The sequence below is a fragment of the Grus americana genome, chromosome 18 (assembly GCF_028858705.1).
Source record: "Grus americana isolate bGruAme1 chromosome 18, bGruAme1.mat, whole genome shotgun sequence".
Classification (NCBI taxonomy): Eukaryota; Metazoa; Chordata; class Aves; order Gruiformes; family Gruidae; genus Grus; species Grus americana.
The window spans coordinates 1,549,118-1,575,660 of record NC_072869.1 but is presented as its reverse complement, the minus strand read 5'-3'; the positions used below and the strand labels follow the sequence as shown (position 1 = coordinate 1,575,660).

General features: G+C 57.3%; 4 protein-coding genes across 10 annotated transcripts; 1 reads left to right on the top strand and 3 right to left on the bottom strand.

Annotated features, from left to right (window-relative positions):
* Positions 1 to 191: 191 nt before the first annotated feature.
* Positions 192 to 9,143, bottom strand: FAM104A (family with sequence similarity 104 member A). 4 transcript variants are annotated; one of them, XM_054846086.1, is made up of 5 exons: positions 8,473 to 9,143; positions 6,758 to 6,854; positions 2,871 to 2,912; positions 2,535 to 2,597; positions 192 to 837 (listed from the first exon to the last, which is right to left on the bottom strand). In XM_054846086.1, the coding sequence occupies exons 1-5, from the start codon at positions 8,835 to 8,837 to the stop codon at positions 601 to 603; spliced, it is 804 nt and encodes a 267-aa protein (XP_054702061.1). In that variant the 5' UTR covers positions 8,838 to 9,143; the 3' UTR covers positions 192 to 600. The 4 variants fall into 4 exon arrangements, with proteins under 4 accessions (XP_054702061.1, XP_054702063.1, XP_054702062.1 ...); XM_054846088.1 differs by lacking the exon at positions 2,535 to 2,597; XM_054846087.1 differs by lacking the exon at positions 2,871 to 2,912 and having other exon boundaries at positions 8,473 to 8,837.
* C18H17orf80 (chromosome 18 C17orf80 homolog) lies at positions 8,836 to 13,436 on the top strand. 4 transcript variants are annotated; one of them, XM_054846080.1, is made up of 4 exons: positions 8,836 to 10,141; positions 10,562 to 10,669; positions 10,861 to 10,977; positions 12,999 to 13,436. In XM_054846080.1, the coding sequence occupies exons 1-4, from the start codon at positions 8,836 to 8,838 to the stop codon at positions 13,358 to 13,360; spliced, it is 1,893 nt and encodes a 630-aa protein (XP_054702055.1). In that variant the 3' UTR covers positions 13,361 to 13,436. The 4 variants fall into 4 exon arrangements, with proteins under 4 accessions (XP_054702055.1, XP_054702057.1, XP_054702056.1 ...); XM_054846082.1 differs by lacking the exon at positions 12,999 to 13,436 and adding an exon at positions 11,506 to 12,443; XM_054846081.1 differs by lacking the exon at positions 10,562 to 10,669.
* LOC129214466 (cleavage and polyadenylation specificity factor subunit 4-like) lies at positions 12,575 to 18,604 on the bottom strand. The gene is made up of 6 exons (XM_054846084.1): positions 14,947 to 18,604; positions 14,597 to 14,692; positions 14,189 to 14,282; positions 13,801 to 13,843; positions 13,425 to 13,619; positions 12,575 to 12,909 (listed from the first exon to the last, which is right to left on the bottom strand). The coding sequence occupies exons 1-6, from the start codon at positions 15,479 to 15,481 to the stop codon at positions 12,841 to 12,843; spliced, it is 1,032 nt and encodes a 343-aa protein (XP_054702059.1). The 5' UTR covers positions 15,482 to 18,604; the 3' UTR covers positions 12,575 to 12,840.
* Positions 18,605 to 18,753: 149 nt separating this feature from the next.
* Positions 18,754 to 26,300, bottom strand: CDC42EP4 (CDC42 effector protein 4). Its single transcript, XM_054846085.1, has 2 exons — positions 26,188 to 26,300; positions 18,754 to 20,748 (listed from the first exon to the last, which is right to left on the bottom strand). Exon 2 carries the CDS (start codon positions 20,611 to 20,613, stop codon positions 19,678 to 19,680), a length of 936 nt encoding a protein of 311 aa, XP_054702060.1. The 5' UTR covers positions 20,614 to 20,748; positions 26,188 to 26,300; the 3' UTR covers positions 18,754 to 19,677.
* Positions 26,301 to 26,543: the final 243 nt, after the last annotated feature.

Sequence of the window (26,543 nt, the reverse complement as noted above, 5' to 3'; positions counted from 1 at the left end):
GCCTAAGCTTTCCTGGTTGTAATTTCACATTTTTTTTTTCTCAGTACTGCAGCAGTAAAGATCAAGCAAGATAAGGCTCATCGCACACCAAGCTGGGTGGAAAGCTGACAGCTGGGGCAGTCCTAAGAGTGCCAGTACCTATTCTTACTGTCTCCTTAACCTTAAATGCTCAAAAAAATTATGTTACCAAATACATTTTTTACTAGTTTATTGAAATTAAAAAAGACTTATAAAACTGAAGATGAACGTTTGAGAGAACTTTACATAAAGCAACAAATTGCTAACAAACAGATTAGGCAGTTGATTGGAATTGGACATTTTGCAATCCTATAACACAGATGTGGATTCCTCAGTCTCCTCTTGACACGCACTTTATAACCACCCCAAAAACAATCCTATAAAAATTGCTTCAAAGCCCCTTTTGCATTGCAATAGTGCAGCAAACCACAAGTAAACAATTTCCTGTTAACCTGTTATTTCAAATATAGACTGAAAAGGCAACAGGCATTTTGTGCAATTCCATTTTAACAAACTTTTAAGTTGAAATATCAAATCTACACAGTGCTGTCCCTTCACAGAAGGCAGGGAACTGCTGGTTCATCATGTAGGAAGGCGTCCCCGGCTCTGTAAGCTGTGAAAGTGTGCCTCCTTCAGGATCTGGTTGATGTGGAAGTAAGGACCTTGGCTTAGTGCAGACTGCTCATGGAAGGGCTGAGAGGAGACAGGACTGGATCCTGCAATTACCGGGTTTAGGCTGGTTTCTGCACCGCATGCTCTGTCAGGGCTGTTGATGCTACTGCTACTACAGCTGCTGCTGCTGCTATCGCTGCTGGAGGACTGAGACAAAGAGAAGGTTAACAACAAAATCACACAGTTTTCTCTCCTGTCCATAATGAAACACCTCAGGTAAACAATCAATCTTATTAAGTCCCTCCCTTCCACATTTTCAGGCTCATGTTCAGCCTGATGGACTAACATAAATCCACCAAGTGCTTTCTTGGCATTCATAGCTGCCATTATTGCCAATGCATGAAAAGCGTCACAGAGCTGAAGGGATGAGCAAGCCTTCACCCAGAGGTTCGCTGACCTCCAGTACATTGGATTTCAATCTTTCGGTTTTAGGCCCACCAGCTCTGCTGCCCCCGTGACCCATGTTAGCACTAGTGAAGTTTGCTGAATTCATCTGAGAATTGGAAAATAAAGAACACTACTACTGAACTGCACGTGTCAGTAAAGGCAGGCAGGGCATGAGGAAAAGTTTATCACTTCTGTTCTAGCAGACATTTTAGGTAAGCACCATGCAAAGCATTTTCCTACAAGTCAATCTTTCTAAAAGGAGATCTGAAGCATCCAAAGCAACAGGCCGTTAAAAAGAAATGCAACACGATACCCATTTTAAGTCTTTGAACACCTTGACATACAGACAACTACTTTTCTCCCAGTTAAGTACTGGGAGAGCAATGTTAACTAGTAGTTTTCCTTAACAATTTACTTGAGACAACAGTGAAAGACCAACAGGCATCGAAGATTTCCACATGCAGAAAAGAGAACTCATGATTTAAGTCGCATAGAGGACAGGGCTCATTTGCCAGCATTTAGGATAAACCCATTTCATGGTAATGACTGGAAGAGCATTAGCCATCATTGTCAGTGTTTCAAAGACATAAAACTGTTTGGTTTACACCATTTTAAGGGCTGCTAATGAAAGGTTCCATTAGTTACAGCTGAAATATTTCATAGTGTGTGATACGCAGTTCAGGACAACGCTGCAAATATTTAGGTGCTTAAGAATCAGAGAATGGCTGCTTTGCCATCCCACAAGAAGTAAATTCATAGAAGCAGCCAGCATAAGTGGCAGCAGCTAAAAAAAACCCCCACAAAAAACCAACCCACATTTTTTTTAAGTATTAAACTAAAACCACAGAAGTCAAAGCTTGGTGGTCACAGCAGAGGAAGACAAATTTAAGGAAGTCCACAGTAATTTAATAGTCAGCACCACATCCAGAAGGCCTCACTTTGGAGTAAATCTGAATAATGGTGCAAATTGCACCTGACATCTGTCAACAAGCAGTGAGAAAGGCCCAGGAAGGCACTGTATGAACATTTGAGATGGACCACATCTAAATGCTGACTGGAAACCCCGCGGCACTGATTCCACAATCGATTGCGACAATTCAACCATATAAATCTCCTTGTTTTGCTAAGCACCAAAAATGCTTCAGTTCTGTTATAGTACAGCAAGCAAGACAATGGCACCGAGGCTGCACCCGCGCTGGCGTGTTAGGTTCAGCTAGCAAGGAGAAAACAACAACACACATGTGAAGTCGTTCTTGAGGAAGCAGCAGATATAACTACATGAGCAACCAGCTCCTCTTCCTAATACTGCTAACACTAGAGAGGGAGAACACCAGGAAAACAGAGAGGAGCCACGAAATGGTGCTTGCTACACCATCTCATTTTGCATAGAAGCATAAATACTGAAATGCAATGCTGTTACGCTGAACAAGTCACAGCAGCCTTGGAGAGAAACCCACCGCACAGGACACTTTGTTTCCTTTTAGTCTGTGTTCCTTACTGTTTTTCATTACAGCCACCTTCTGAAAATCAAGGTAAAAATCGAAATGAGAACCTAGTATTACTTACTGCTAAAGTTTCACATCTTAACAAACATTTTAGAGCTGTTAGTAGTGATTATTTTACACATGTCTAATTTTTTTTAAAAACCAAGATAGTGTCCTGGGACGTGCTTCCTACATCTAAGGCTGTTGACAGATCTGGTTTGTCATACCCTCTTTATTTCCATTTCTCTAATGCAAAAATTCACTAGCATGTGAAGCCCGTTTATTGCCCAAATCACATCAAAGACCTACCATTTCCCCAGGCTGTGGTGCACATTCTGTTACGCATTTGGACTACAATTAGACAAAAAAAGAATCCTTAAAGTCATCATGTCAGCAATGACAGGCATCTACACAACGAAACAAAGCTTTAAGCGAAAGGGCAAAGGAAAGTAGCCCAATGAAAGTTTATGAGTACTTTAAGTACCAAAAGGGCATCTTCAAGGTTTACTTGACTCATTAGCCCTTCTTAACATCACACTGAGTAGCTAGAGAAGCTTTAAATAATTTCCAAATAAACATCCTGTTAAATATATAGCCTGTTGATCTGTGATGTAGCATCTCAATCACTCATGACAGGAGCTTAATAAATCACCATTCAGACTCTGCAACTCTCAAAATCTTTCAAGTTTAACAGTTTTAGTTAGAATTTAAGACCAGCCCTTCCTCAATAGTGTAACACTGTAGAGTGGAATAGCTGCAATGCTAGACAGAAACTTTGATGTGAGAGAAGCAACTGCTGTCGTGCGTCAGCAATCTCCACTGATAAAACAGTGCTATTGCTAAGCTCTGGGGAATCCTGTCATCGGTCAGAACAACAAAGAGGAACCACGAGAAATTAGGGTTTACAGAAGTTATTCAGGAAGGAAAAGAGTTAGCCAGAATACTGCAGACTCTCTCCCTTCCCAGGGAAAATCAGAGCAAAGGGCTTTTCATCAGTGATTCCCAGGTCGCAGAGCACAATTGCAGATTCTCATAATTCCTGTGAGTGGCTGTTTACAGCTGGCCTCTCAGAGGATCCACTACAACTCTGCCTGACCTGACGTACGGGCCAGCCACAACAGGAAAGTAGGAAGGGCTTTGGCTTAATTTATAAGCAAGTAAGTACCAGGGAAAACAACACAGCTAACCTGTTGGTAAATGGAGGACAGGCTGAACAGGAAGTGAAATGCAGTGGCAAATGCTCTGCCTCGCTAATGTTTAACCTCCCTGAAGTTCTAACCTAGCCTTTTTGTCGTGTGCCAGTTCATGGACTGAACTGCAAAGCAGAAGTTTACCGTCATCCTCAGGGTGGCTGTCACCTAGGAGTGTGGGAGCAGTTTGTTCCACGAAGAGCAGGGATTGCACATTGTTATAGCAATTTGCCAAGAAGCAATGCTGACAGAGATTGAAGAGAATCTCAGTTTCCCCTCCTGTAAAATTCAGAGTCAAGGATGCTGTCTACCCTGGATGAAAGAGCAAACTAGTGGGAGAAAACAGCAATCTCCTTTTGCATCAAATCTAGCTCACATGAGCAGTATGATTCAAAATGAGGGACTGAGGGATAACATTGCAGAACAGCCCATGTTTAACTGCCACTAAGAAAAAAAAAAAATCTCCCTTCACCTTACAGATATTGCTGTCAGCTATGAAGAGTAAGACACAAAACCATGGAAAGAGATCCTGACAAAAGCCAAGCTCAGGTTGAGTAATTTAGGTCATGTTCAAGTAAACCACACTCCGTGAGAGTAAACAGCCAACTTTCAACTGAAAGAAGGCAAAAGGAGTCAGTACTTCAGCTAATGTTTCACAAAAAGCAGGTGCACATATGCCCTCAGATGAAAAGCAATTCTCTCCTCATGTACTCTTTGAGGTTACAAATTGCTCTCACATATTCTCTCCTAGTTCAATATCCTAAGCTAGTGAGGATTTGTAATCAGCAAGAGCTGCCTTTGCAAATGGCCAAGTATCAGGAAACTAAATAAAAGTATTACAAATGGCCAAGAATTTCAAAGTGACATCAATCGGAAGCACTTGTGCACTATAAGCACAAGAATTTCTCCATTTGGCACAGGAAGTCCTTAAAGAAACATTCAAATAATACTGATTTAATCTCATGGCTTGAATTTCTGGGCATGCTCAATTCAGTGATCCAACATTACAAGAAAACAAGCGAAAAAAAAAAAGCTCTATTCATCAGCACATGACATTGTGAATCTTTTTCCCTTAAGAAAGGGAACATTGATTTTTGTAAAACTGTGTCCAGCAGCCGCATTCCTCGACTTCAGTGTCAACAGTAAGAGATTCTCCTTGCCTGCACATCAGGGTTTAATGTGTTAAAAACACACTTTTACAACACAAGTGCATGCATGAAGCAGGAGTCTTAATGTTAGCTTCAGCAATCGAACTCTGCACTGGTTTTGCTGGTGGCGGGGCAGGCACTTCATGCCCATGCTGTTCACTTGCAGGCACCCCAAACAAAACAGCCGTTAAGGAGAGAGTTAAGGTCATCCACTCTTGTGTGGCTACTACAAGACTATTTCCATTCCTGCATTTTAGCGGCTTTGCCCAGTCAAACGCCAAGTGTTTATATGACAAGCAAAGGTGCTTCTGCCACTCACCATGAAGGTTTTTCCTGATATTCTTAATTTCATTACTCCTACTTCAATCCCTTGTTCCACACTAAATTCTTGCTCCTCCCGCCACAAAGCTCGTTTAGCCATTAACTACTCTACACACGAAGAGGTGTTTAACCTGTTGGACAAGTGATTCAGTGTCAGATGGCAAGCAACTATTTATGGTTCTACCCGTTATACCCGAGAAGCAAAAACTACTTCATCCCCGCAAGTCTTATTTCTGGCAAAACAGCAATACAGGAACATTTTTCAACACAGTGAATTCCTTTGTGACGAACATCTCGGCTGAGCATTTTCCATAAAATATCACTGACTATTGCATCAGCTACACATAAAGGTGTACTGGTTAAAAGAAAGTCTCCCTCACAAAAGGAATGTTGGGATACAGACCTTTGTATCATTTTAAATGTAAGTATAAATTTGAAGTCATTACCATATGATAAAAGATACGTTGCTCAAAGTTACACAGCACAAAACACTTTCTGCAGTCAAAGCATAGTTAATAGTTCAATATAACTGCAAAATTTCGTAATTACTCATCACAGCCAATCTTTGGAGTGAGAGGGCTGTACAAAAAACAAGGACATTTCAAAAACCTTAGAAGAAATTAATTTCATTAACTTCCTGGGACACAAACCAGGAGAGACCCTCTGGTCTGCACACTCTTTTCCATGAACGTTTTGCAACAGAACTACATTGCTAATTAGAAATGTATACAGTGAATTTTCAGATGATTAATACAGGCAACAGTTGGAGAAATCTGGCAGCAGCTTGGAAATCAGCATTTTATAAAAAAAGAAATCTCATAGCTAGCATATTGCACCATCCTAGAACACCTGTCACGTGAGAAATGAGAAAATAAAAAGGCAGTTTATCGCACGTCCAGCAAAAGATCATGGCAAATACAAGCGGAAATCCAATAGTTTGAGTTCAAGTATTTTAGCTGTGAATGAGCAAGTCTTGCTTTAAGCTGCTGAGCTCTATGAAAGCATTTTTTAAACATCAGATAAGCACTACTGCTTGCAACAGGCACTTTGTGTATCGCACTAGTTGGAATGCTTTTTGACCTTCTACCACAAATAATCACGTTACTGTAAGTAAACGTAAAGTTGGAAAAGTAGATGGCCAGGCAAAGCGACCACATGCACTTGTAATCGATCCCAGTCACCTCCTCAGGTCTGATAAGTTACACCTCATTTCAGACAGCAAAATTAGAAGTGGCAACAAATGCTTTTCTTGTATATTCACTTGGGTGCTACAGACCAGTCTTTGAAATGTATTAACAGAAATATTCAGGCCAAAGATAACCAGGTTCGCAGGAAAACATGCTGATTTCCAAACCACGTTTTACAGATTTCAATCTTTGAAGTACGTAACAGACTCAAGCCTCATGACCTCATAGACAAAACAAACAAACAAAAAAGTGTTTTCATGAACTGCTTTCCACAAAATTTCACAGAATATTCCAAACATTATTTAAATTCAGCATTAAAGGAAATTGAATATCCCAGAGAAGGCTCTCACCTCAGTGTCCCAAGAGTCCTGAAGGACAGTATTCCTGGTACTACGTTTTGTTTGGGGAACATGACCATCATCTTCATTGCCATTCCGTCTCCTCTTCCTGAGGGAAGAAGAAAAAAATAATAACGTAGCAGCTTACTGATATACCTTCTGTTTTGTTCTCTAAAGGCAACTCTGCAAAACAGGCTGGAAAACTTGATAAATTAATGATGTATCTAAACCTCTGATATGCTGTGGACTTTCTTATTCTCTTTTTAGCTATCTACAGAATAGAGAGAAAATGTTTCTCACAAAGTAGGCAGGCTGATGTTTTCATATCAGTTTAAGGGACGTGGCCTCACACCTGCCATTAAAACCAGTGCTAAACATCTTTCTAAATAAACCCATTTGACAATTCTCAGCCTTGCAACTGCTCTCAGTACTCAGGCACGTCTAAAAATAAGCCTAGGACTTTGAATGACATCTGACAGGCTGAGAAAAGCACCCGGGAAGAATGGCAGTGACCGCAGCTTCAATAAATACCCAATTACATTTATCTTGCTTACATGAGTCTGCAGTTAGTACCTACAATGACTTTCTTTAGTCTCTCCACTCTGACAGCATTTTAAATCAAGTTCGCATTCCTGAGCAATGTTATTTTCCATGTGGAAAGAAAGGTTTGTCAGAAAACACCTCAAGGAACACAAATGCTTCCCTGTTTCTGATGTATTTGCCATCTTCTTATGACATCAACGCTGCTTCACAGCAGCTGAGCAACAACAACCTGCAAGCCAACGTTTCTCATTTTAATACTAATTTTTCCCACCATACAAACACCACAGGTCAACCAGGACCTCAGTGTGCTGGGCACTATCCAAAATATAGGATGGAGCCATTTTAGTGGCTAAAAATTAATACACTCTCAAAAGAGTCAAAACAGACTCAAATGAGGTATTTATAACTGAATCTTTTCTTACAGACAAGCTTCTGCAGCAGACTCAGCTGCCAGTATTTGGTCCACGCCTACAGAGCAGGAGCTGCCTCCTCCCTCTCCCATCCCTGGGATGCCCACAGCACTCTCAACCGTTGCCCACCAGTCCCTCAGCTGCTCCCTCCCCTAGGACCACTCTTCATTCCCCCTCTCGCTCACATCTGCCTCTAGTTCCCTCCTTTTCTTAACGCCTGCAGCCCACACGCAAACTCAACACCTCCTTCCCCCACGGCCTACCCTGCTGCCTCACCACCCCAGGCACTCACTGCCCAGCTCCTGCAGCTTCCCGGTCCCTCCTGGTTTTCCCCCATCGCAGTACCTCCCCCCAGCTAGGGTCTACCTCCTCCCCTTTCCCCCCAAGGCCAGAAATGCCCCTCCAGTAGACTGCGAGGCCCCCCATATCCTCTGCGTTCTCTACGCCCGTTTGATCTCCGGAACGCTGCCCAGTTTAACCCCTTCCAGAGATCAGGGGGCCGCTCCCCCCCTCTCCCCCCACCCTCGCAGCTCCCCCCCTTCCGCGCAGCCTCTTGCTCAAGCCACCCCCCACCCTTCCCCCCTCCTCCGCCGCCTACCAGCTGGCCTCCCCCGGTGGCCACATACCCCCTGCACTCCGACACATCCTCCTCCGGTGCCCGAGGGGCTGTCCCCCCATCGAGGCCGAGCCCCTGCCCCTCACCCCAGGCCCCCTCCACAACCACCGCCTCCCCTCAGGCCGCGCTCCCCTCCCCCACCCCGGCTCATCCCTCACCTCTGTCTCGCTCCCCGTTCGCTCGGCAGCGGCTGCCGGCAGCTCATGGCGGGCTGGGCTGAGCTCTGCGAGGCGGGACGGGGCACGGCGAGACGCTGCGGTGCGGCCTGGCCCGGCGCGGCCCGCCGCCCACCGCTGAGGAGAGACGTCCCCCGCTCGGCTCCAGTCGCCGCTTCCGGCGTCTCCGCCTCCTGCGCATGCGCAACGCCCTCCTCTGGCCGGCCACGCCCCTCCGCTGCGTCATAGCGTGCGCCGGGGCGAGGAGGGCGCGCATGCGCGCTACGCGCAACCGAAGCCCCACCGGGGGCGGCGGCGCCCGACGGAAAAGCGGCCCCGAGAGGGCGGCGGCGGCGCCGTGCTGCCATGGCCGCCGTGCCGCCGGGGCGGGAGCTGTGCCCGCACTGCCGCAGGCCCTTCAAGCGGCTCCGCACCCACCTTCCGCACTGCAAGGCCGCACCGAGCCCAAGCCTAGGCCCTGGCCCGGCCGCCGGGCCTCCCGCGCCCGGGAGCCACTCCGGCTCGGACGGAGCCGACCCCGGGGCAGGCAGCAGGCCGCGAGCGGGAGCGGCCGGTAAGAGCAGCAAGCAGCCGCCCGGTCCCGGCGTGGGGCAGGGGCTGCCCAGCGCGGCCCTCCGAGAGGCGGCGGCGGCGCCGGGACGCGCGGAAACGGCTGCGGCGGCCCGGAAAGGGAAGAAGGCCGCGGCGGAACAGGGGGCAGGGCCCGGCCCCGGGCTTTGCCATCAGCCCGACGGACGCCGCGCAGAGCGGGAGGTGGAGCCCGCCGTACGGGACGTAGCCAAGTCCCTTGATTTGCTCCCCGAGGACGTTAAAGATATACCCGAAAAGCTGAGTAACGGAGTGGAAATAGTCATAGAGAGGCACCGCGCCAGGGTCATCAGGGAGAAGAGCGGTTCCAGGAGCAGGGGCGCTTCGGCGGGAGGCCACAGCACAGCCAGGCCGGCTGGGGAAGGGCCGGATGCAGGCAGCGGTGCTGCCCACGCTGGCACGGCCCAGCCTGGCGCACAGGAAGGAATAACTGTTGCAGAAACCACAACCGCAGAGACACGCGGCCGTGGAGCTGCAGAGAACAAATCTGCAGGCTCAAAGGGAGAAAAAGGCAGTAGGTTAAAGGCAATAAAAATACCTGTACTTGAAGAGCCCCCTGAAGCAGACTGCAGAAGTAGCCCTGGTGACCTTGTTCAGCAGGAGGGAATAGACAAAACCGTGACAGAAGAGAAACAGATGTACCTAGAAGTTGGTGGGGAATATAAAGCCCCTCTTTCTGCTTTGCATACCGAGAACCTCCATCTGTCAGTGATAGAGGGTTTCAGAGGTCACAACAAAGGGACATCCAAAAATTACCTAACCAGCATACAAAAGCTCAGAGAGAGCAAGAACCAGATGGCTGTAGATTCTGAGCCCATCCTGAATGCAAAGAAGAACGCCGAGCTGGCACTGGACCAGTTCTTGCTCCACACCTCCAAAAACCAACCCATCTGTCTATCCCAGGCCTCTGGCAAGAGCATGCAGGCAGGTGCCATGGGCTTGGAGTGGTTTCCAGACTTACATCCTAATTATTACGGGCTGAGTATTTTTCCAGGGAAGCCTTTCCAAGACAACGTGGGGATCACAATGAAGACAAAGGGCAGTTTCTCAGAGGGACAGCAAGGTAACATGAGAAACCAGAGTCTCTGCTGCTCAGATTTACTGCGCTGTCAAGCTAAACTGTCCAGTGTGAATGGGAGAGGAGGGGTAGGAAATGCTAAGCTGCTGGGGTTGTCCAGAAAGCGATCCAGGAAGGATCCAAGGAGGTTAACTAACTGTCTAGCCCTCTAGCCTGCAAAACCAATGGTTTATATTTCTATTTAGGCTTGAGTCAGGCTCTTGCATGTTTGGGCTGGCAGAGCCCAGTCACTTTGTGGGAGAGACAGTTTGCTCTTCCTTTCTGAGCGGCCAGTCCCCAGCCCAAGTCACTTGGAGCCGTACTGGATGCCAGCTCAGTGCTCGCCACCCCATGCAGGGAACGTGAGCACCGCGCGCGTTGCCCTCGTTTTCTTACCTTTGACCACTCTGACGTCTCATTGTGCAGGTCCCCTCTCAGAAAGGCGCCTGATGGATGTAAGGCTGGGGGAGCTGCCTGTGTGGCTGGCCACCCGCAACTTTTCTCCCCAGGGGCTGCTTGGAGGATTGCAGAAAGGTGAGACTAAATTCCCAGCTCTTGAGGCAGAATTACTTACCCAATTTACTTACTATAGCCTGGTCCCAGTGGCCAATCTAGATAAAGAAGTAAATAAATAGACCCAGTCATTTGGCTTTGGAAAGTTCTATGGAAACCAGTGAACTCTAAGACCTGCGCATGGTTTGACCCTTGCATTTCTGTTCCAACAGCCTGGAGCAGCTATTACGACAAATACATCAACGTGAAGAGGGGTGGACCAGCTGGGATCTCCATGCTGCTGGCTGGATACTGCCTCCTCAGTTACGGCTGGAACTATCAGCACATCAGTAAGATTTCCTTCTTTGTATCCATCTCATTTCAGGAATTCTCACTTTTGCCACAGGTGGAAAGTCTATTTGCCATTCACATTAGTTCAAACTCTGAAATAGTTTAAGTGCCTCACAGTTAAGACTAATACCAGAGCTCAGAGAGCAGCACTCTGACCTGGCTTGGTTAGGCAGAGGAATTTAGCTAACAAAGGTGGTGATGACAGTTGCTGATTCACTGCTTCTCCCCAGAGAGTGTCAGGAACCATCAGGAGCGCTTCTAAACCCTGCACAGAGCAGGGGGAGGAGATGTTCCAACACCGAACACCCATTCCCTGGATTTACTCATAACTGCCAAGGGATTTACCAGTATTTGTGTAGTTTCCCCAGCAGGACTTGCTGTCATGTGCAGCTTTACAGCACATGAACAGAGAAGGCTGCAGTCTTCTGCTCGTCACTGCTGGGCAAAGCACACTGTCACATAGTCCCCAAGCATAGCACTGTGCTAACACCAGCCTGGCTTTTTCCCCCCCCTCCCTGTTTTTCTAGGGTGTCATCGCTGGCGTAAATACCACTGAAGAAGCTGGAACAGCACCCAAGGAACAGTCACAAATATATGGAAGTCAGCAGAAGTGCTCAGGACCATTATCCCAATGTGGATTGAAGTCAGTAGAGGCCCGTTTACTGTCAGAGAAAGGCTCTTGAGCTGTTGAGGGGGTTGCTTTCCAGCTACCCCCCCCTGCAGACAGAGGGGTGACACTGACAGAGTCACTGCTCTGCAGTTCAGGCAGTATTTAGTACTGAAAGAAGAAAGTGTTAGAGCCGCCCCTCAGAGATCTGTTTGCAGTAGAGTTCCTGTAGTCTGCAGAAGCTCAGATCTCTCACTTTGGGACACCAGACAGGACAACTGTTTGACCCAGGCTGTTCTATAGATTAACTGACACGTACATTGTAATCAGTGTTTGGCAGTAAGGTTTGCGATGGATTGTGACAGGGTGACGTTAGGCAAATAACCATTCCCTTTAAGTTAGCGGAGTTGTGCCCGGCACAGCCCATCTTTTACTCACCCCTCTCCACAGCAAGCACGATGGGGTTTGCTACCAACTGGCAGAAGGGTGGTCCCTGCAGGGCCCTGGGCCACTGCGTCACTGTGGGAAGAACTTTTGTGAAGGCATTAAAGCTGCAGCGCTCAGACCGCAGCGCCCTATTTCTGGAGGAAGAAAAATCCATTGAATTAGTTGTTGTGCCCAAAGGGCAAACCGATGTCTGCATCAGACAAATGAGGACAGTTAGAGTGCTAGTTGTAGCCTGCCATCACCAAACATGTCTGGAAAAGGGTTGGTCATGGTACAGGCATGAAGGGTAAAAAAAAAAAAAAGCCAAGGAAAAAATATCTGAACTCTTTATTTAAAGAGCAGTGCAGTAGTACCGTGTCAGAGGTGTTTCACCAAAAACTCCCTCTCACCAGCAATAAAAGCCTTTGTGAATTTTCCTTTCCTTCTCGGTACTGTGTGGTCTCAAACATGGTGTTTCTTGCCCCCTTTCACAGGGGATTAGCACACCCAGACCCTCATCTGCACAGGCCCTCAGCACAAGCTGGTCCCACACCCCTTCAAACCTGCAATTGCACAGTGACCGCTCCTGCTGCCCCAGTCCATACGCAGCCAACCACGCAGGAGGGAACGCGGCGGCTGTGAAGAGTCCGATTTTAGTTGCATTAGGGAAGCTGTGATTTCTCTGCTGCTTGTGCAAAGAGCTGCAAGAGCCGGCGCTGAGCAAAATCAACTGGCTTTTCTAGTTCAACAACTGCCCTAGTAGCCGTCTCGCTGGCTCCATCGTGTTTTAGGGTGTTCTCCTTCCACAGTCCATGCAGGAGCACTCGAGTCACTTCCCCAGCAGGATTTTCAGCTGAGCCTTCCCACACTCATTGGCGTAGTGACCTTTCTGTCTGCACTGGGGGAAAGGGAGAGGCAGCCATTGGGTTTGTGCTGAATCAAGCCAGTGCCATGTTACCACATGTTCATTTTCACATCATTTCCCAGCAGCTGGGCTAATGGAGCTGCACCTTGTTCCAGCACAGCTCTCGCCTGCAAGCGGCATCCCGAGACCTCCAACTGTAACAGCCCTCCGACCCAGAGGGACACGAGGGGCTCGCTGCTCTCCAGGGCTATTCCGCTGCACGGCAAGTGGTTATTGGCACAGAAGTCCCTTCACTTGCCATCAGATTATTCCAATCCACGTACAGGCTCCTTCCCACCGGTTCACACCCAGCTTCCAGGGAAGGGGGGTGGGGGGCACGCTCCAGGGCCAAGAACAGCCCAGGGAGAAGACAGACATCTCAAGTCAAGGAAGCTATTTTGAGAGCTGTGGGAGTTGCCGCGCCACATGCTGTCCCTTGCCATAGCGCTTTACCCTCCCTCCAAGGCGAGACTCTTACTCCCAGGCTTCCCAGTCCCAAGAACACTCACCTTGAAGCAGATGCCTTGTTCAGGCAGGCTCTGTGGGCCAGGGGGACAGTTACTGGTGTCCCACAGCTGCACTGTCAGGTGCTGGGTAGCACCAGTGACTGGTACAGGGGGCTCCATGGGTGGCACATTCTTGCATCCACTCTCCCTGCCAGCAGCCAGATCCAGCCGTGCCAGCCCCCGAGGACAGCCAGCTCCCTGGGGGGACATGGGGCAGGAGGGACAGTTGGCAGCTGCTGTCCCACAAGAGCTGGGGCAGAAACAAGGGAAGCAAGAACTGTGGGGCAGGGGCAGCTGGTGCATCACCCTGATGGGCAGGGGCACAGAGCAAAGGGGCTTCGACTCAAGAAGGGATGGCATGGGACCTTCCCTGCATCACCTTGGATGGATCCTTGTTGCTTGTCATCAACCCGGCCTTGAGGCTGGAGGGGGACACAGAGGACAGGCAGTTATTCCCTGGGACATGGCAAGCGGTACCCCCAGATCCCCCCGTGGCTCCCACGGCCTCTCAGGGCTGTCCCAGGGCTCAGGCATGTCCACGGGGACGGGGGCTGTCCCCTGCCCACCGGGGCAAACTGGTGCAGGCACCAGCTCAGGTTGGATGCTGGGAGAGACCAGAGGGCTCCTGTTACTTCAGACGGGGACCTAAAGCACCCTTGTCCTTGACCCAGACACTGGAAGGGCCACATCCACCTCTGCAGCCTCAGAGAGGGGACTGTCCCCCGCTGTCCCAGGCCAGCTGCGTGCTGAGGTCCCCCTGTACGTACTGCATGAATTTGCACTTGGGTCCTTCTGGGCAGAAGCCGACAAGGTAGTTGGCACACATCACCCTCCGCGTGTGCTTGTACTTGCACAGGGGACCTGCCGCGCAGAGGAGAGGTTCCTGGTTTTGGGGACACAGTACCACACCCCCTGCCCCACAGGGATTTTGGGAACCCACCTTTCCCCAGCAGCCCCGTTTCCCTTCAGCTCTATGGGGCCTTTGCTGCCCTCAGCCCAAATCCTCACCGGACACCCACTCCCCAGACAACGCACTGGGGTTCATCCCACTCCGGCTCGGTCACCTCGGAGGTGGCAGGAGATCAGGCCAGCAGTAGGGTGCAGACCCCCCCTCACTGGTGGGTGGGGAACACAGGCAGCCCCTGCTCACCCCAGCACCCGGCCCGGCAGCTTACCGTGCCTGCAGAATCCACGGTCGTACCAGGGACAGCCCATGGTGCTGGTGGCAGCATCAATGTGCAGGAAGGGACAGTCCTTGTTGCTGCACTCGCCTGTGGGAATAAGGGGTGGGACAATGGTGGCTCAAGCCAAATGCAGTGGAAAGTGCTCAAGCATGGGCTGGGTGGAACAGAGGTGCCCTGGGAGCACCCAGACTTGGCCCCGGGAATGGTGGCCCCAGGGTGGGTTCCAGTGGCATTTCTTCCCACAGACAGGAGGTGGCATCAGGCACTTGCTCGAGGCCAGACCTGAGGCAGATGGGTGCTTGGGTGGGAGAGGCTCGCTGGCATCCGTATCCGGCACCTACCGAACTTGGAGTAGAAATAGCACTCCGGCATCTTGGTCGCCTCGTACTCGTGCAGGAAGTCGCACCCGTCGCCTTTCTTGCAGAGCCCGCGCAGCCAGTGCTTGCACACCACCATCTTCTCCCCGGCGACGTGCCGGAAGGGACATCGCACGCCTGGCCCCGGCACACACCCGCTGTCGGAGCCTGCCTGTGCCCCACGCCCCCCAGGATGTGCCCTGTGCAGCCCCTCCAGCCCAGCCTGCACCCCAGAACCCCCTGCCCCGGCACCCCCCAGCTCCTCTGCTTGGGACATGCCAGCGGGAGCTTTTCTGGATGCGGAGGAGATTTGCAGCACCCACTGGGTGCATGGGGCTCGGTCCCCCAGGCACTGCCAAGGTCTGGCTGCCCTGGAGGTCTTCGAGCCGTCCCTGGTGCAGAAGGGGTAGGAACACTCATCCAAAGGGCCAGGGGAACGATGGACTCTGAGCAGCATCAGCATTTTGGGCCAAAACCTGCCAACCCACTGGCCATAGGGCCACAGACGTGGGCAGCTCATGGAGCGGGGGGGGGCCTGGCTGGCTCCTTGGTGTCCCCAGGGTCTTGCAGGGCGGCGTCAGTCCCATCCTCATCCCTTCCTAGCACTCACCCTTGGTGCACAGCCCTCGGTGGCAGAACTCGCAGACAGCCGCCCCCAGCTCTGCAGGGGAAAGCAGGGCAGGGAGAGCTTCACCCGCCAGCCCCAGCCCCACTGTGCCATCGAGGGCAAGAGCACCTGGGAGCCCTCCACCGGCAGTCTCCACAGAGCTGTGCCAGATGCAGCCCCAGGGGAGCAGTGCCCCGAGCCAGCCTGGCCTCAGGCAGGAGCCCAGGGAGGAGGCAGGACCAGAGGCACCAAGGCACCATGGTGGGTGCGGCAAGAGGCAGAAGCACCAGCAAGGAGGAAAACTCCAACACCTCCTACACCCCTGTCACCCTCCAAGGATGCCACAGGACCCTGTCCCCAACTTACTGGCCATACCCAGGAAGGGCAGGGGCTGAGCTCCTCGCTGCTGCACCACATCAGCCTCCGAGTCAAACCTGATCTTCTCCACGCCAGCCACCAGCTCCTGCATCACCCCTGCTCCAGCAAGAGGCAGCTCCTCCAGCCCAGGCAGGCAGCAGGGCTGCCCAAGGCAAGCACAGGTCACCCAAGGCAGCACCACGCTCTGCAGGTCACCGCAACCACCCTGGGCCCCAGCACCACTCAAAAAACCCTCCTCTTCCTCCCCAAGGCAGAGCAAACCAACCCAGGCAGCAGCCCCGAGCCCTCCATTTAGAGAGAGAAGCTGCCCACATCTGATCTCAATTTGCAGCCGTGATTGCCTGGTGCCACAGCCCAGCTGCAGGGAGCTCAGCCCCGGGCCCCCATCGCATCCCCCGTAATTGCCTCTCTGCACCGACATCTGCTTTTCCTCCAGCCCCAGCTCTGGGGCAGAGCAGCTGGCCCACATCTCCCCAGGAGCAGCGGGGTCTGCCAGGGCTGGCCGTGAGCTGGGTTAACCCCCTCACACCGGGGCTGCCGCTCAGCCTTAAGCAGAGCCAAACGTGGCCTGAGCGCTGTAACCAAACACTCAGATAGCAAGGGACGCATCCTGTTTGGGTTTTGTTGTGCTCTGAGTGCTTTGCGCATTGCTGGGTGCACAGCAGGATCCGTCCCCAGCCCCGCTCTGCAGCGCCTGGTGCCTGGTGGGACAGACCCACGTTCCTGGGCTCCTCGTGGGGACGGCCAGCTCCCACCTCACGCCCCGATGAGAAGCCCCTTCGGTCCCCGCTGCTGGGCCGGGGGCTTGCATGCGTGCCAGGCTGCAGCGGCACGTGCCGGGCACGACCAGGTGCCACGCTGCTTCCCAGGGCTGCCGGGGGTGCACCCAGAAAAGACCGCGCAGCCCCCGGGTTTAACCTAACGCTCCGTCCCTCCTCCATCACGCGGCTCCCGTGGCCACGCGCATCCCCGGCGCACGCCTGGAGCGACGTGGCCTGACGCATCGGGGATGGAGACCTGCTCCCGTTCTGTCACTAGTTATAAATGCACTGGACCAGCGCTGCCCGCCTGCCGGAGCGCTGCCTGAGGGTGCTGCGGCCACGGTCCTGCACCGGGTGCTGTGCACCGACCTGGCACCGAGCGGTCGTGCCGGCCACATCCTGCGCGCACGCCGGGTCCCACACCGAGATGCCCACCCCATGCTGTGCAGATGGAGGGGTTTTGGGGAGGCTGCGGGTGCAGCCCAGCCGCCCTGCCCTCCCCTGCAGCAGGCGCTGGTCGGACGCTGCTGGCACTGCAGCGGTGCTGGCGTTACTCCCCACTAGCCTGGGACCCATTGCACTGGCCCCACGCTCGCACGCTCACGGTGTGCCCAGGGCCACCATCCTGTCCCATTGAGCGGGGCTATGTCCCGTGCACGCTCAGCGAGCCAGCGCACACTTTCTGCCCCGTCGGCTCGCAGCAGCGTGGTGCTGCCGAGCGGGAGGCTGGAGCCGACAGGCGTCACAAAGATCGTGATTGCCAAGTGACAGTCGCAGGCGGCCATTGCCGGGTCACCCCGGGGCCTCTCCCCTCCCCACGGCACTGATGAGGCCCCAGGGGACAAGGGGGTCCCGGGAGGGGGTGCAAACCCCGGTGACCTGTCCCGTCCCGCTGCCTTGTGTCAGAGCATCCATAAGGGACAAGAGGAGCCAGGTCCCCCCCCAGCAGCCTGCTGAGGAGGCAGGGCCCAGGACCACGGGCTCAGGGGATGGGTGCTCAGAGCAGGGGGCAGCAGCCCCGGGACCCTGGCATGGGAGGGGGGAACCGTGCTGCAGTGAGCGGGGCAGAGGCAGCCCGGTGAGCTCAGAGCCACCAGCTGCAGCTGCTGTTGTTCTCCCCAGCCCGGACAATAGCCCAATGTCCCACACCGTGGGGCGTTGTGTTGGGCCTGGCACACGCACAGGACCCCATTGTGTCCCTCCCGCGGCACAGCACTTGCCCGCTCCCACCAGCTTCGCCAGGGGAGATCCCTTCGGGAGGACAGGGGCACCCAGCCCCTCCTGGGGCCAGGAGATGTTGGAGGGGCCAAATCCTTTCCTCCCCCTCCATCACCGGTGAGGAGAGCCTGGCTGGTGCTCCCAGCAAAGCCACGCTCTCCACCAGCTCAGGGAAGAGCTCTGGGGCTGCTCCCAGCGCTTCGCCCCATCACAGCCCAGCTCCGTCGTGGCACTGGGGAGGGAGGCAGCCCCGGCACTGGCAGAGCCCCGCTGGCACCAGGGGCTGAGCTGTGGGAAGCCGGCTGTGGGATGGGAGCACCCTCACCGTGCCAGGGTCGACAGGGGCCATGGCAGCTCCACGAGGCCGGGAGCACCCAGGGCAACCCTGGCCCTGGCCCCCAGCCCGTGGGAGCAGGGACAGCCAGTCCTGCCCTGCCATCACCTTCCCCTCCCGCCTGGCTGGCAGGGAGCAGGGCTGCGGGGAGGAGAGCGGCATCTTGGCAGAACCGGCCCTTGGCAGGAACCAGCCTGGCCGGAGGGTCCCAGCCCCGAGCCAGATCCGGTCAGCGGGAGCTCACCCGCTTCCTCCCGCCACAGGCAGCCCCGTGTGATGGGCAGATAAAGCACGGCCGCCGCAGGTGCCGAAACGCCGGCCAGGAGCCCGGCCGCCAGGCAGGACTCCAGCCAGGGCCAGGCAGCGAAGGTGGAGGCAGCAGGACAGAGTCTGGGGACGGTGGCAGCACAGAGAAAGCTGGTCCCCACCCATGCCGCAGGGTGCAAACACGCGTGACCCCACACACCTCACCACCCAGGAACTCAGGCCACTGCTGTCACTACCATTTCCTTTTATTCTTTGCATTTGTACATACATGGTATAAAACCCTCCTCTTCCAACCGCCTGCACCAGGCCAGCATCAGCACTGCCCAGCCAGACCGGCCCCACGACGGTGGCCTCCTGGCACGCAGGACACCGGGGCTCACTCTGGCTCACAGGGGGGTTCCAGGTGTTCCCCCCACGGGGGACAGACCCACACTCCCATCAGCATCCCTGGGAGCAGTGGGTACCAGGGCTGGCCAGGGGGGCATCCCTGTGACCCCCAGGCTGTTGAGAGGGTCAAGCATCTGGGATGGATCCATCCATCCATCCATCCATCCATCCGAGGGACAGGGAGTGAGCCCCCACCGCGGCATGGGGCTGGAAGTTCTTGGTCTGCAGAAAGTCCCCAAGAAACCTGGGGAGCTGGAGCCACCCACGGTCCCAGGCCCCCTCTGAGCTCCAGAGCCAAGTCCTTCCTCATGGGAAATCTCCCCTCCAGTAAAACCAAAAGTGAGAGTAAAGAAAGTTAGGTACAAATCAGAGAGCAGTAAAAACCGTACGGTGGAAAAAAATATATATATTACTAAAGGGGCTAAAACTTCAAAGCCTCATCTTGTTTGATCCTATATTGCTTTACATGGGCAGAGGGGAAAAAAGAAAAGAGCTAATATCCAAAGTCCAACAGAAAAAACTGAAATCAAGTCCGCTTTCCCCTCCCAGGATGTGCTGGAGCTCTCCGGGTGCCGAGAGGCGCCGGGGCTGCCCCGGGAACAGAGCGCTGTCCTGCCGCGGCATGTCCGCTGTCGGACGGGGAGAGGGAACAAGTGAGGAGTTGAGTCTTCCCCGGTGCCACCCGTTGCAGCACCAGGGTATTCGGCCCCGTGTCCAAGCAACCACAAATGAGAACCAGACCCCTCGGCTCTGCCGCCCGCCTTTTATACTCTGATCTCGTCGTCGTCGTCATCAGCGAATGAGAACTCCTTGTCGGGGCGTTTCGGGGGGCCCCGGTGGCTCGGTGGCCCGGGGATAGGGCTGCGTTCCTCCGGCCCTGAGGTGCAGCTGGACGCCGAACTGCTGTCCCTGGGGCAGCGGCCGCCGGTGCCGCGGGACGGGCTCTGGCTCAGCGGGGCTGCCGCCGCCGCCGCCACCGCCGCCGGGGAGCCGGGCAGGGCAGCATCTGCCTCCTCCTCATGGCTCTCCTCCGCCTCGGGGTCTTCATCCTGCTCCCATTGCTCCTTATCCATGATGCTCAGGACGTCCCCGAGCATGGAGGGCCCCAGGTCGATGTGGAAGGACATGATGGACTCTGCGTGCTTCATGCCCGCCCCGCTCTTGGCCACCACGATGGGCAGCTCCGTGATGTCCCCGAAGTCGCGCTCGTCCAAGCCGGGGCTCAGCGGCCCGGCGGCCGCCCCGTTCGGGCGCTGCTGCTCTTCGGGGCTCACCTCCTCGGGCAGCTTCTTGACTGGGCTGGAGGAGAGGCTCTTGGGCAGCTGCCCCGCGCTCCTGTCCACCTCCTTCTCGTTGAGCTGGGGCAGGGAGACGGCGTTCTTCACGAAGAGAGCCGAGTCCCGCAGCGAACCCAGCATGTCCCGCCGGTCACCTCGCGTCACCGACTGCGAGCGCTTGCTGCTGCGGAAGCGGCGGGAGAGCAGGCTGGGTTTGGAGGCACCCGGCTCCTCGCCCGCCTCCGGCTCCCCCGCCTTGCTGGTGAGGAAGGAGGTGTCCCCGAAGGCGTCCCCCGCCCGGCCCACGTGCATGGTGTGGCGGAAGTCCCCCAGCGGCGCGCTGATCATCTCGGCCGTCAGGTCGGCCCTCGAGCGCCGCTTGGAGTGGGCAGAGTTGGAGACGAGTTGCTTGAGGATCGGCATCACGGCGGCGGGGAGGGGCTGTGCCACGCTGCACCGGGGCGGCCAAAACGGGGTCACGCGTCCCACGGACCTGGCCGGCGCTCACACCTGGTGGTCTGCGGCTGGGCTCCCACCAGCGTCACGGACAGGTCACTCCTAGGGGACAGGAGAGAGGGACACGCTCAGGCTTCGAGGACACGGATGGGCACGGCCCTGCCGACACCAGCCCTCACCCTGCCAGGCTGCAAAACGTGACCCCGTGCCCACCAGCACCTCCGCTCCCCTGGGAAAAGCCTCCACGCAGGGCATCGCTCCCAGGGCGACAGGCCCCAGACACCCCGAAGCTCCCCGCATCCCCTAAACGAGCGGGTCCCAGACCCCACCCATAGAGCAGACATGCAGAAAGGACCGCAGGAGAAAAACCTGGGCACAGGGACGTTGCAAGGACAATCCCTGACCCCGTGCCCCAAGTGAATGGGCACCAAAAGGGACGCGGGGCACCGCAGGCACCCATTGTACCCTCCCCGTGCAACCCCAGCCCGCCGGAGTGGGGCACGGCAGCGCTCGAGCCTCTGGGAGCCGCACGCCGAGAAGATGCCTGGGATTTTTTTTTTTTTTAATTGGAAGAAAGCAGGGAGGAGCAGACGCCAGGAGGAATTGGAAACAGACGGCAGGAAGCGTGCAAGGAGGGCGTAGAGCCCCCGGGAGGCACCGCCAGCCAAGCGGCGGGACAGGGGGAACCGGGACGGGGGATGGGGACAGGCAGGCACCCCACGGGTACCCCTTCACGCTTGGCAGGATGGGGACGTGGGGACGCAGCCTTGCTGCCACCCTCCAGCACCCCAAAGCCCTCCATGCTGCTCCTCGCTCTACCCCGGCGCTGAGCCCACGCGTGGCCGTGCCCACCCTCCCCAGCCACCTCACCGTCACCGCTGTGACTCAGGGGTGGCAGCTGGCGGTAGAGATGACGAGGGCCCTGGCTGACCGGGATGTGGAGAGGCACGTTCCTCCTTCCCGTGACCACCGCCCGACCTGTCCAGCCCATTGCCCGTGGCCACGCAGGAGGGGACAAGGACAGCGACCACGTCACCGCATCCCGCGCTTCCCCTGGCGCCAGGCAGCCCCAGGTGGTCCCGGGAGAGGCTGCCGGGGAGGAAAGGCTCGCGGCCACCCGCTTCCTCCCTTCGGGCACTGCCGGCGACACTGCGGCCCCGTGATACACACGGGGAAGGGACCGACGTCTCTCCTCTGAGCGAGCTTCAGGGCGGGGGCCACGTCCCCCCCGTTGCCCACCCAGCCCCAGCATGCAGCCGAATGGCTCCACAGGATCAGCTGGAAGCAAACCCCGGCCCCACAGCCCACGGGCAGCGATGGCGGCACAGTCCCAGCACAACCCAGTCCTGTATCTGCTCAGCCGGACACCACAGCATCTGCCCCGCAGCTCCCAACACGGCTGGGGGGGGCTCCCGCCCCCCATCCCGCCCCAAACCTGCCCCGTGACGCCCGTCTGTCCCACGCCGCGGCAGCAGGGCCTCAGGCGGGCTGCGGCTGGGCCGGTCTCATGCAGGCAGGATGGACTCTGACCCCACGCGGGTGCAAAGTCCCGGTGCCTGGCCCTCCGGCGCACAGCTTCCTTAATGGGCCAGCCACGGCAGGCATGCCCGGCGGCACGGTATCGGCGGCACGTGGCTGTGCTCCCATCCATCCCAGCGCAGGATCCCACCACCCCACGGAGGCGGCAGCACGAGCCCTTCTCGGCAGGGCGACCGCCCGACTCTGGTGCGGCACAGCCCTGGGGATGCGCCGGCACGCGGCGGGTCTGGGGGGGAGAGCCCCCGGTTTATCCCCAGCAGCCCAGGGAAGAGACGGAGCAGCCGTGACACCTTCTCCGCACCCTCAAACTGGGAGCCGAGCGGACTTCTTTCCCCCTCACCCCATCCGAATGCAGACAAGCAGCTCGCCGGAGCCCCGCTCCCCTCGCCAGGATCTCACGCGCGCCCAGCTGAGCGCGTGTGCGTGGCACAGACATTCCCCCTTGCGAGGTCTCCTTTCAGGCCGGCATTCCTCCAGCCTTTGGTTTTACATAAAACAAACACTCCCGGCGAGCTCCCCAGCTGGGCCAGGCAACCGTGCTGCTGATTTAGGCCATCTGGGGACTGTCCCTCCCTTGTATTTAGATTTCGGGGCCAAGTTCAGCATTTGTGAGATACTTTGCAAGCCGCGGCAAAGGGGCCACCGGGAGGTTGGAGCGTTACCGGCACGGCAGCCAGCAGTTCTCCATCACCATCACAGCCTCCAAACAAGCTACCGCGTCCCCCCTCGGCGTTCCTGCCCACGAAGCCTTTTCACAGCAGCCAAAACCTCCCCGTCCCTCGACGCTTTGCTCCCAGCTCGCCCTGAGAGGTGACAGCAGCTTGCTGGGACGCTGCTGCCCGCACAGCCCGGCTGCCGGCCCCGTCCTGCCCGAGGGGAGCGGGACACAGAGCCCTTTTCTGCTTTTCTCACTCGGGGAGAGGAGAGCGGATCCTGTGACATTCCCGCTGCGGGCGCTTTCACAAAGGAAACCAGGCCAGGGCAGCTTTGCCGCCGCCGCCGCCTCTCCAGCTACCTACCAGGAAAAGCCACTCTGTAACCCGAGAGATTTTGCAGGCAGGCAGGCTGGCAGGCAGCGCTGCCCGTCCTGGGGCAGCGAGCCCAGAACACGGCCAAGTCCCAGCAGGGCTTCAGGGGAAGGGGAGGGGACGGGACCTGCAAGCGCGGGTCGAGGGCAAGAGGGACAAAGTGAACTGAGAGACCACGCGCTGCGAGGAGCGAGAGCCCCAGGTCTCGGGGACACGATTTCCCCTGCGAAGGGGTCTCTGCTGCAGGAGAGTGGGGTCCCGCAGCCAGCGTGGAGGGTGGGACAGCCCCTCTGGGTGCAGAGCGGGCAGCGGGGACTGCGCACCCTGATGGTGCAGGCTTCCCCCAAGACCCCCCCCCATCCTCCCTATCCCATCCTGCCCAGCACCAGTCACCCACGGGGTCAAGACAGCACCAGTGGCTTAAAGAAACCAGCGCATGGGTGCGCACGGAGGAAACGCCAAGTCCTGCCGCGCTCCCACACGTCCTGTCCCCGACTCGTCCCGCTCACAGGCTGGGAGAGTGAAACCCACGGAGGGGGAAAGCATCCCAGCCAGCCCGGCTGGCTCCAAACGAGCCTCCCCGGCTTTGCCGCACAGAGCACCCCAGGCAGCGCCCTCCAGCCCAGAGATCAGAGGATGCTCTCCCCACCCTGCCCGGCTCTGGGGTAGGGGCTGTGCCGGACCGGTCGGGCCCCCCACGCCGCCCGGGGCCAGGGAGAACCCGCACGCCGAGCAGGGAGGGTGCACCAGCTGCTCAGCCCCACTTTTTGGTGCGCTGCCCCCCGGGGATCCGGCGCAGGCGGCCCTTTGATGTCGCTGCCTGGCAGACAGCTGCCGGAGCCGGGGCACGGATCACACCCTGCCACCGCCGGCCCGGGAGGGGACCAGTCTGCTGTCACACCCTCGAGTCAGGCTCTCCGGTGAGTCTTCCCAGGCCTGGGGGGAGATGGTCCTGTCAGTGTGGGCAGCCCAGGCGCCCCGGTGACCGCCTCCTCCCCGGCACGAGCGACAGGTCTGGTCCTGTCCCTGGCACCGGGACACCGCTGCAGTTCATCCGTGGGATGCACGGAGCAGCTCTGGCAGCGCCTCTGGAAGCGGAAAGGCAGCCGGCAGCGAGCGTCAGAGCTGGGGCCAGCGAGACAGCTCGTCAGGGCGGGAGGCGAAGGTCAGCTCTCGCCAGGGCTATCAGCACGCCGATCAGAGCCGAGCCGGGGAACTAACCACCCCAGCGCCGGCACACCGGTGCCAAAAGCAGAGCAGTGCTCCCCAAGGGACTGCCGACGACCGGGAGCTAGCCAGAGTTCAGCGAGGAACTACTGGCAGGACACGCCAGAACACGCATGGGACCGTAAATCCTCCTGCTACGGGCCGCAAACCAGCCCGCGGCTCTCCAGGGCGAGGAGGGGACGTTTCCGGGGGGAAAGGTTATCTCCTCGCTGGCCCCGGCCCCGTCTCTCACAACAACAGGGGCTGGCCGGGGTCCGACAGGATACCGGGGCTAAACAGACCTCCCGACCTCCGCCGGGTTCCAAATTCCTGCGGTTTCGCTGGGGTGGATGGGAAGTAAACAGGCAGGCTTCCCACGGCTTGGCCGCAGCACCCTACCTGCCACTGGGGCCCGGCACCCCGCAGCCAGCCGGCTTGGGGGGCCCACGACCGCGGCGGCTGTTTGCGCTCACGACAAAACCTGCGGAACAAAGGGAGAGACCGCCACGGTCAGCACAACGCTGCCGGCAGCGGGGCTGCCTGCAGGCAGCGGCATGTGGCTGCCCATCGGGGCCGCGGAGGGAGCCCTGCTCGGCACCGGGTCAGCCCATGGCGCAGAGTCGGGCGGCTGGCCCCCGCGATGGCTGTTCAGGCCAGCCTTGCTCTTTCCCCCCAGCACCCAAACCTGAACCTCCTCAGTGCTACATCTCAGCTGGATTCACTCCATGGTCTCCGAGGGAGCTGCGTCCAAAACAGACTTGTTTACTGCGCACCCAGCTAGGGAGAAAGCCCCGTCCCGGGGTGCAGAGACCTGCGCTGCCTTCGCTACCTCACTCCGTGCCTCAGTTTCTCCCTCGGACCGTTACCGATCCCAGCTCCCTTTAGAACAGCCTTCCTGATCTATAGATTCGGCACTCGGAAACATCCATACTTCACGCTGCTACCGCTGGGGTCAAACCAGGGCGGCGAGGGCTGAGCCCAGCTCCCCACGAGCAGTCGCTGCCCACCAGCTCCCGGCTCTCCAGGCACCGGTCCCGCACCGGAGCGGGTTGGGGAGCCAGCCCCGTGCCCAGGCTTGCAGAACCGGGCAGGTCCCTGCTCTCCGGGGCACCCACGGGAGGCGGCGTGTGCTCCCCAGGGACGGCGCACAGTGCGGGACGGCAGGCTGGGGGCCGGCCGGGAAGGCTGGGGGGCCGGCGGGGAAGCCCTGAGCCCTGTCCCGGGCTGCAGGAGGAAGGGCTGGAGGGGGATTTCGGGCGGCTCTGACTCAGCACCCGCCTGCGCCCAGCCCCGGCCAGCCCAGGGGTGCTGCTGGACCCGCTCCAGCGCGGGGAGGATCAACCTTTCCGAGAAGGGCCGCGGGCAGCCACCGCCCCGGCTGCGGCCACCGCCGGCTCCGGGCACCGCGAACCCCCCCCCCCCCCCCGCGTTGGGCTCCGCGGAGCGTGTGGAGCCGCGGGGCGAGCGGCCGCCGGTGGCCGCCGCCGGGGCGGGGTGAGCCGGGCCGGTGCCCCACGCAGGACAAACACGGCTCCGCATCCTGTTAACCCCTTCGCCCACCCGCGCCGCGGTCCGGCCCCACGCCCCGGTGGGTGGGCGGCTGGGTGGGGGGGTGTCACCGCCGCTCCCGGCCCGTTCCCGGAGCGGGGCTCGGGGCACCCCGGGGACCCCGCCCGCCGCCGGACAATAGCCGAGCCGGGGCCCGGCTGCCTCCCCCCGCGCCGCGCCGGGCTGAACCGAGCCCCAGCGTGCCCCGGACCCCCCCTACCTGCGCGCCCGGGACCCGCTGCCGGCCCATGGCCGTGCCGTGCCGAGCCGAGCCGAGCCGAAGCAAAAACCGCACCCCCCACTACCGCCGCGGCGGGCATGATGTCATCGCCCCGCCCGGGCCAATGGCGTGGCGCTACGTCACGGGGCAGCCCCACACCCTCCATTCAAACCCTAGTGGGGCGGGGGGGGGGGAACCCTTGTCCCAGGCGCGGCCCCGCCCGTGGGGGGTCCCGGAGCGCGTCCCGCGGGGGGGATGTCCCCGAGTGGGGTTACGAGTGTGGTCCCCGGCCCCTCCTGGGCGGGGTGCAGGGATCCGCGGGGGTGGGGGGGTCCCAGATCTCTTCCTTCGGGGGG

Bases quoted from the DNA above. Each gene is read 5' to 3' on its own strand.
- FAM104A (XM_054846086.1), bottom strand. From the start codon at position 8,837: ATGGCAGCACGGCGCCGCCGCCGCCCTCTCGGGGCCGCTTTTCCGTCG. The intron at 6,855-8,472 runs GTGAGGGATGAG...TTCTTCCCTCAG, and splicing joins GAACGGGGAGCGAGACAGAG to GAAGAGGAGACGGAATGGCA. The intron at 838-2,534 runs GTGGGTTTCTCT...TCTTTGTCTCAG, and splicing joins GAAACAAAGTGTCCTGTGCG to TCCTCCAGCAGCGATAGCAG.
- LOC129214466 (XM_054846084.1), bottom strand. From the start codon at position 15,481: ATGAGCTGCCCACGTCTGTGGCCCTATGGCCAGTGGGTTGGCAGGTTT. The intron at 13,844-14,188 runs GTACGTACAGGG...GTCCCCCTCCAG, and splicing joins CCCAAGTGCAAATTCATGCA to CCTCAAGGCCGGGTTGATGA. The intron at 13,620-13,800 runs GTGATGCAGGGA...ATGTCCCCCCAG, and splicing joins GCAACAAGGATCCATCCAAG to GGAGCTGGCTGTCCTCGGGG.
- CDC42EP4 (XM_054846085.1), bottom strand. From the start codon at position 20,613: ATGCCGATCCTCAAGCAACTCGTCTCCAACTCTGCCCACTCCAAGCGG.
- C18H17orf80 (XM_054846080.1), top strand. From the start codon at position 8,836: ATGGCCGCCGTGCCGCCGGGGCGGGAGCTGTGCCCGCACTGCCGCAGG. The intron at 10,142-10,561 runs GTAACATGAGAA...CTCATTGTGCAG, and splicing joins TTTCTCAGAGGGACAGCAAG to GTCCCCTCTCAGAAAGGCGC. The intron at 10,670-10,860 runs GTGAGACTAAAT...CTGTTCCAACAG, and splicing joins GCTTGGAGGATTGCAGAAAG to CCTGGAGCAGCTATTACGAC.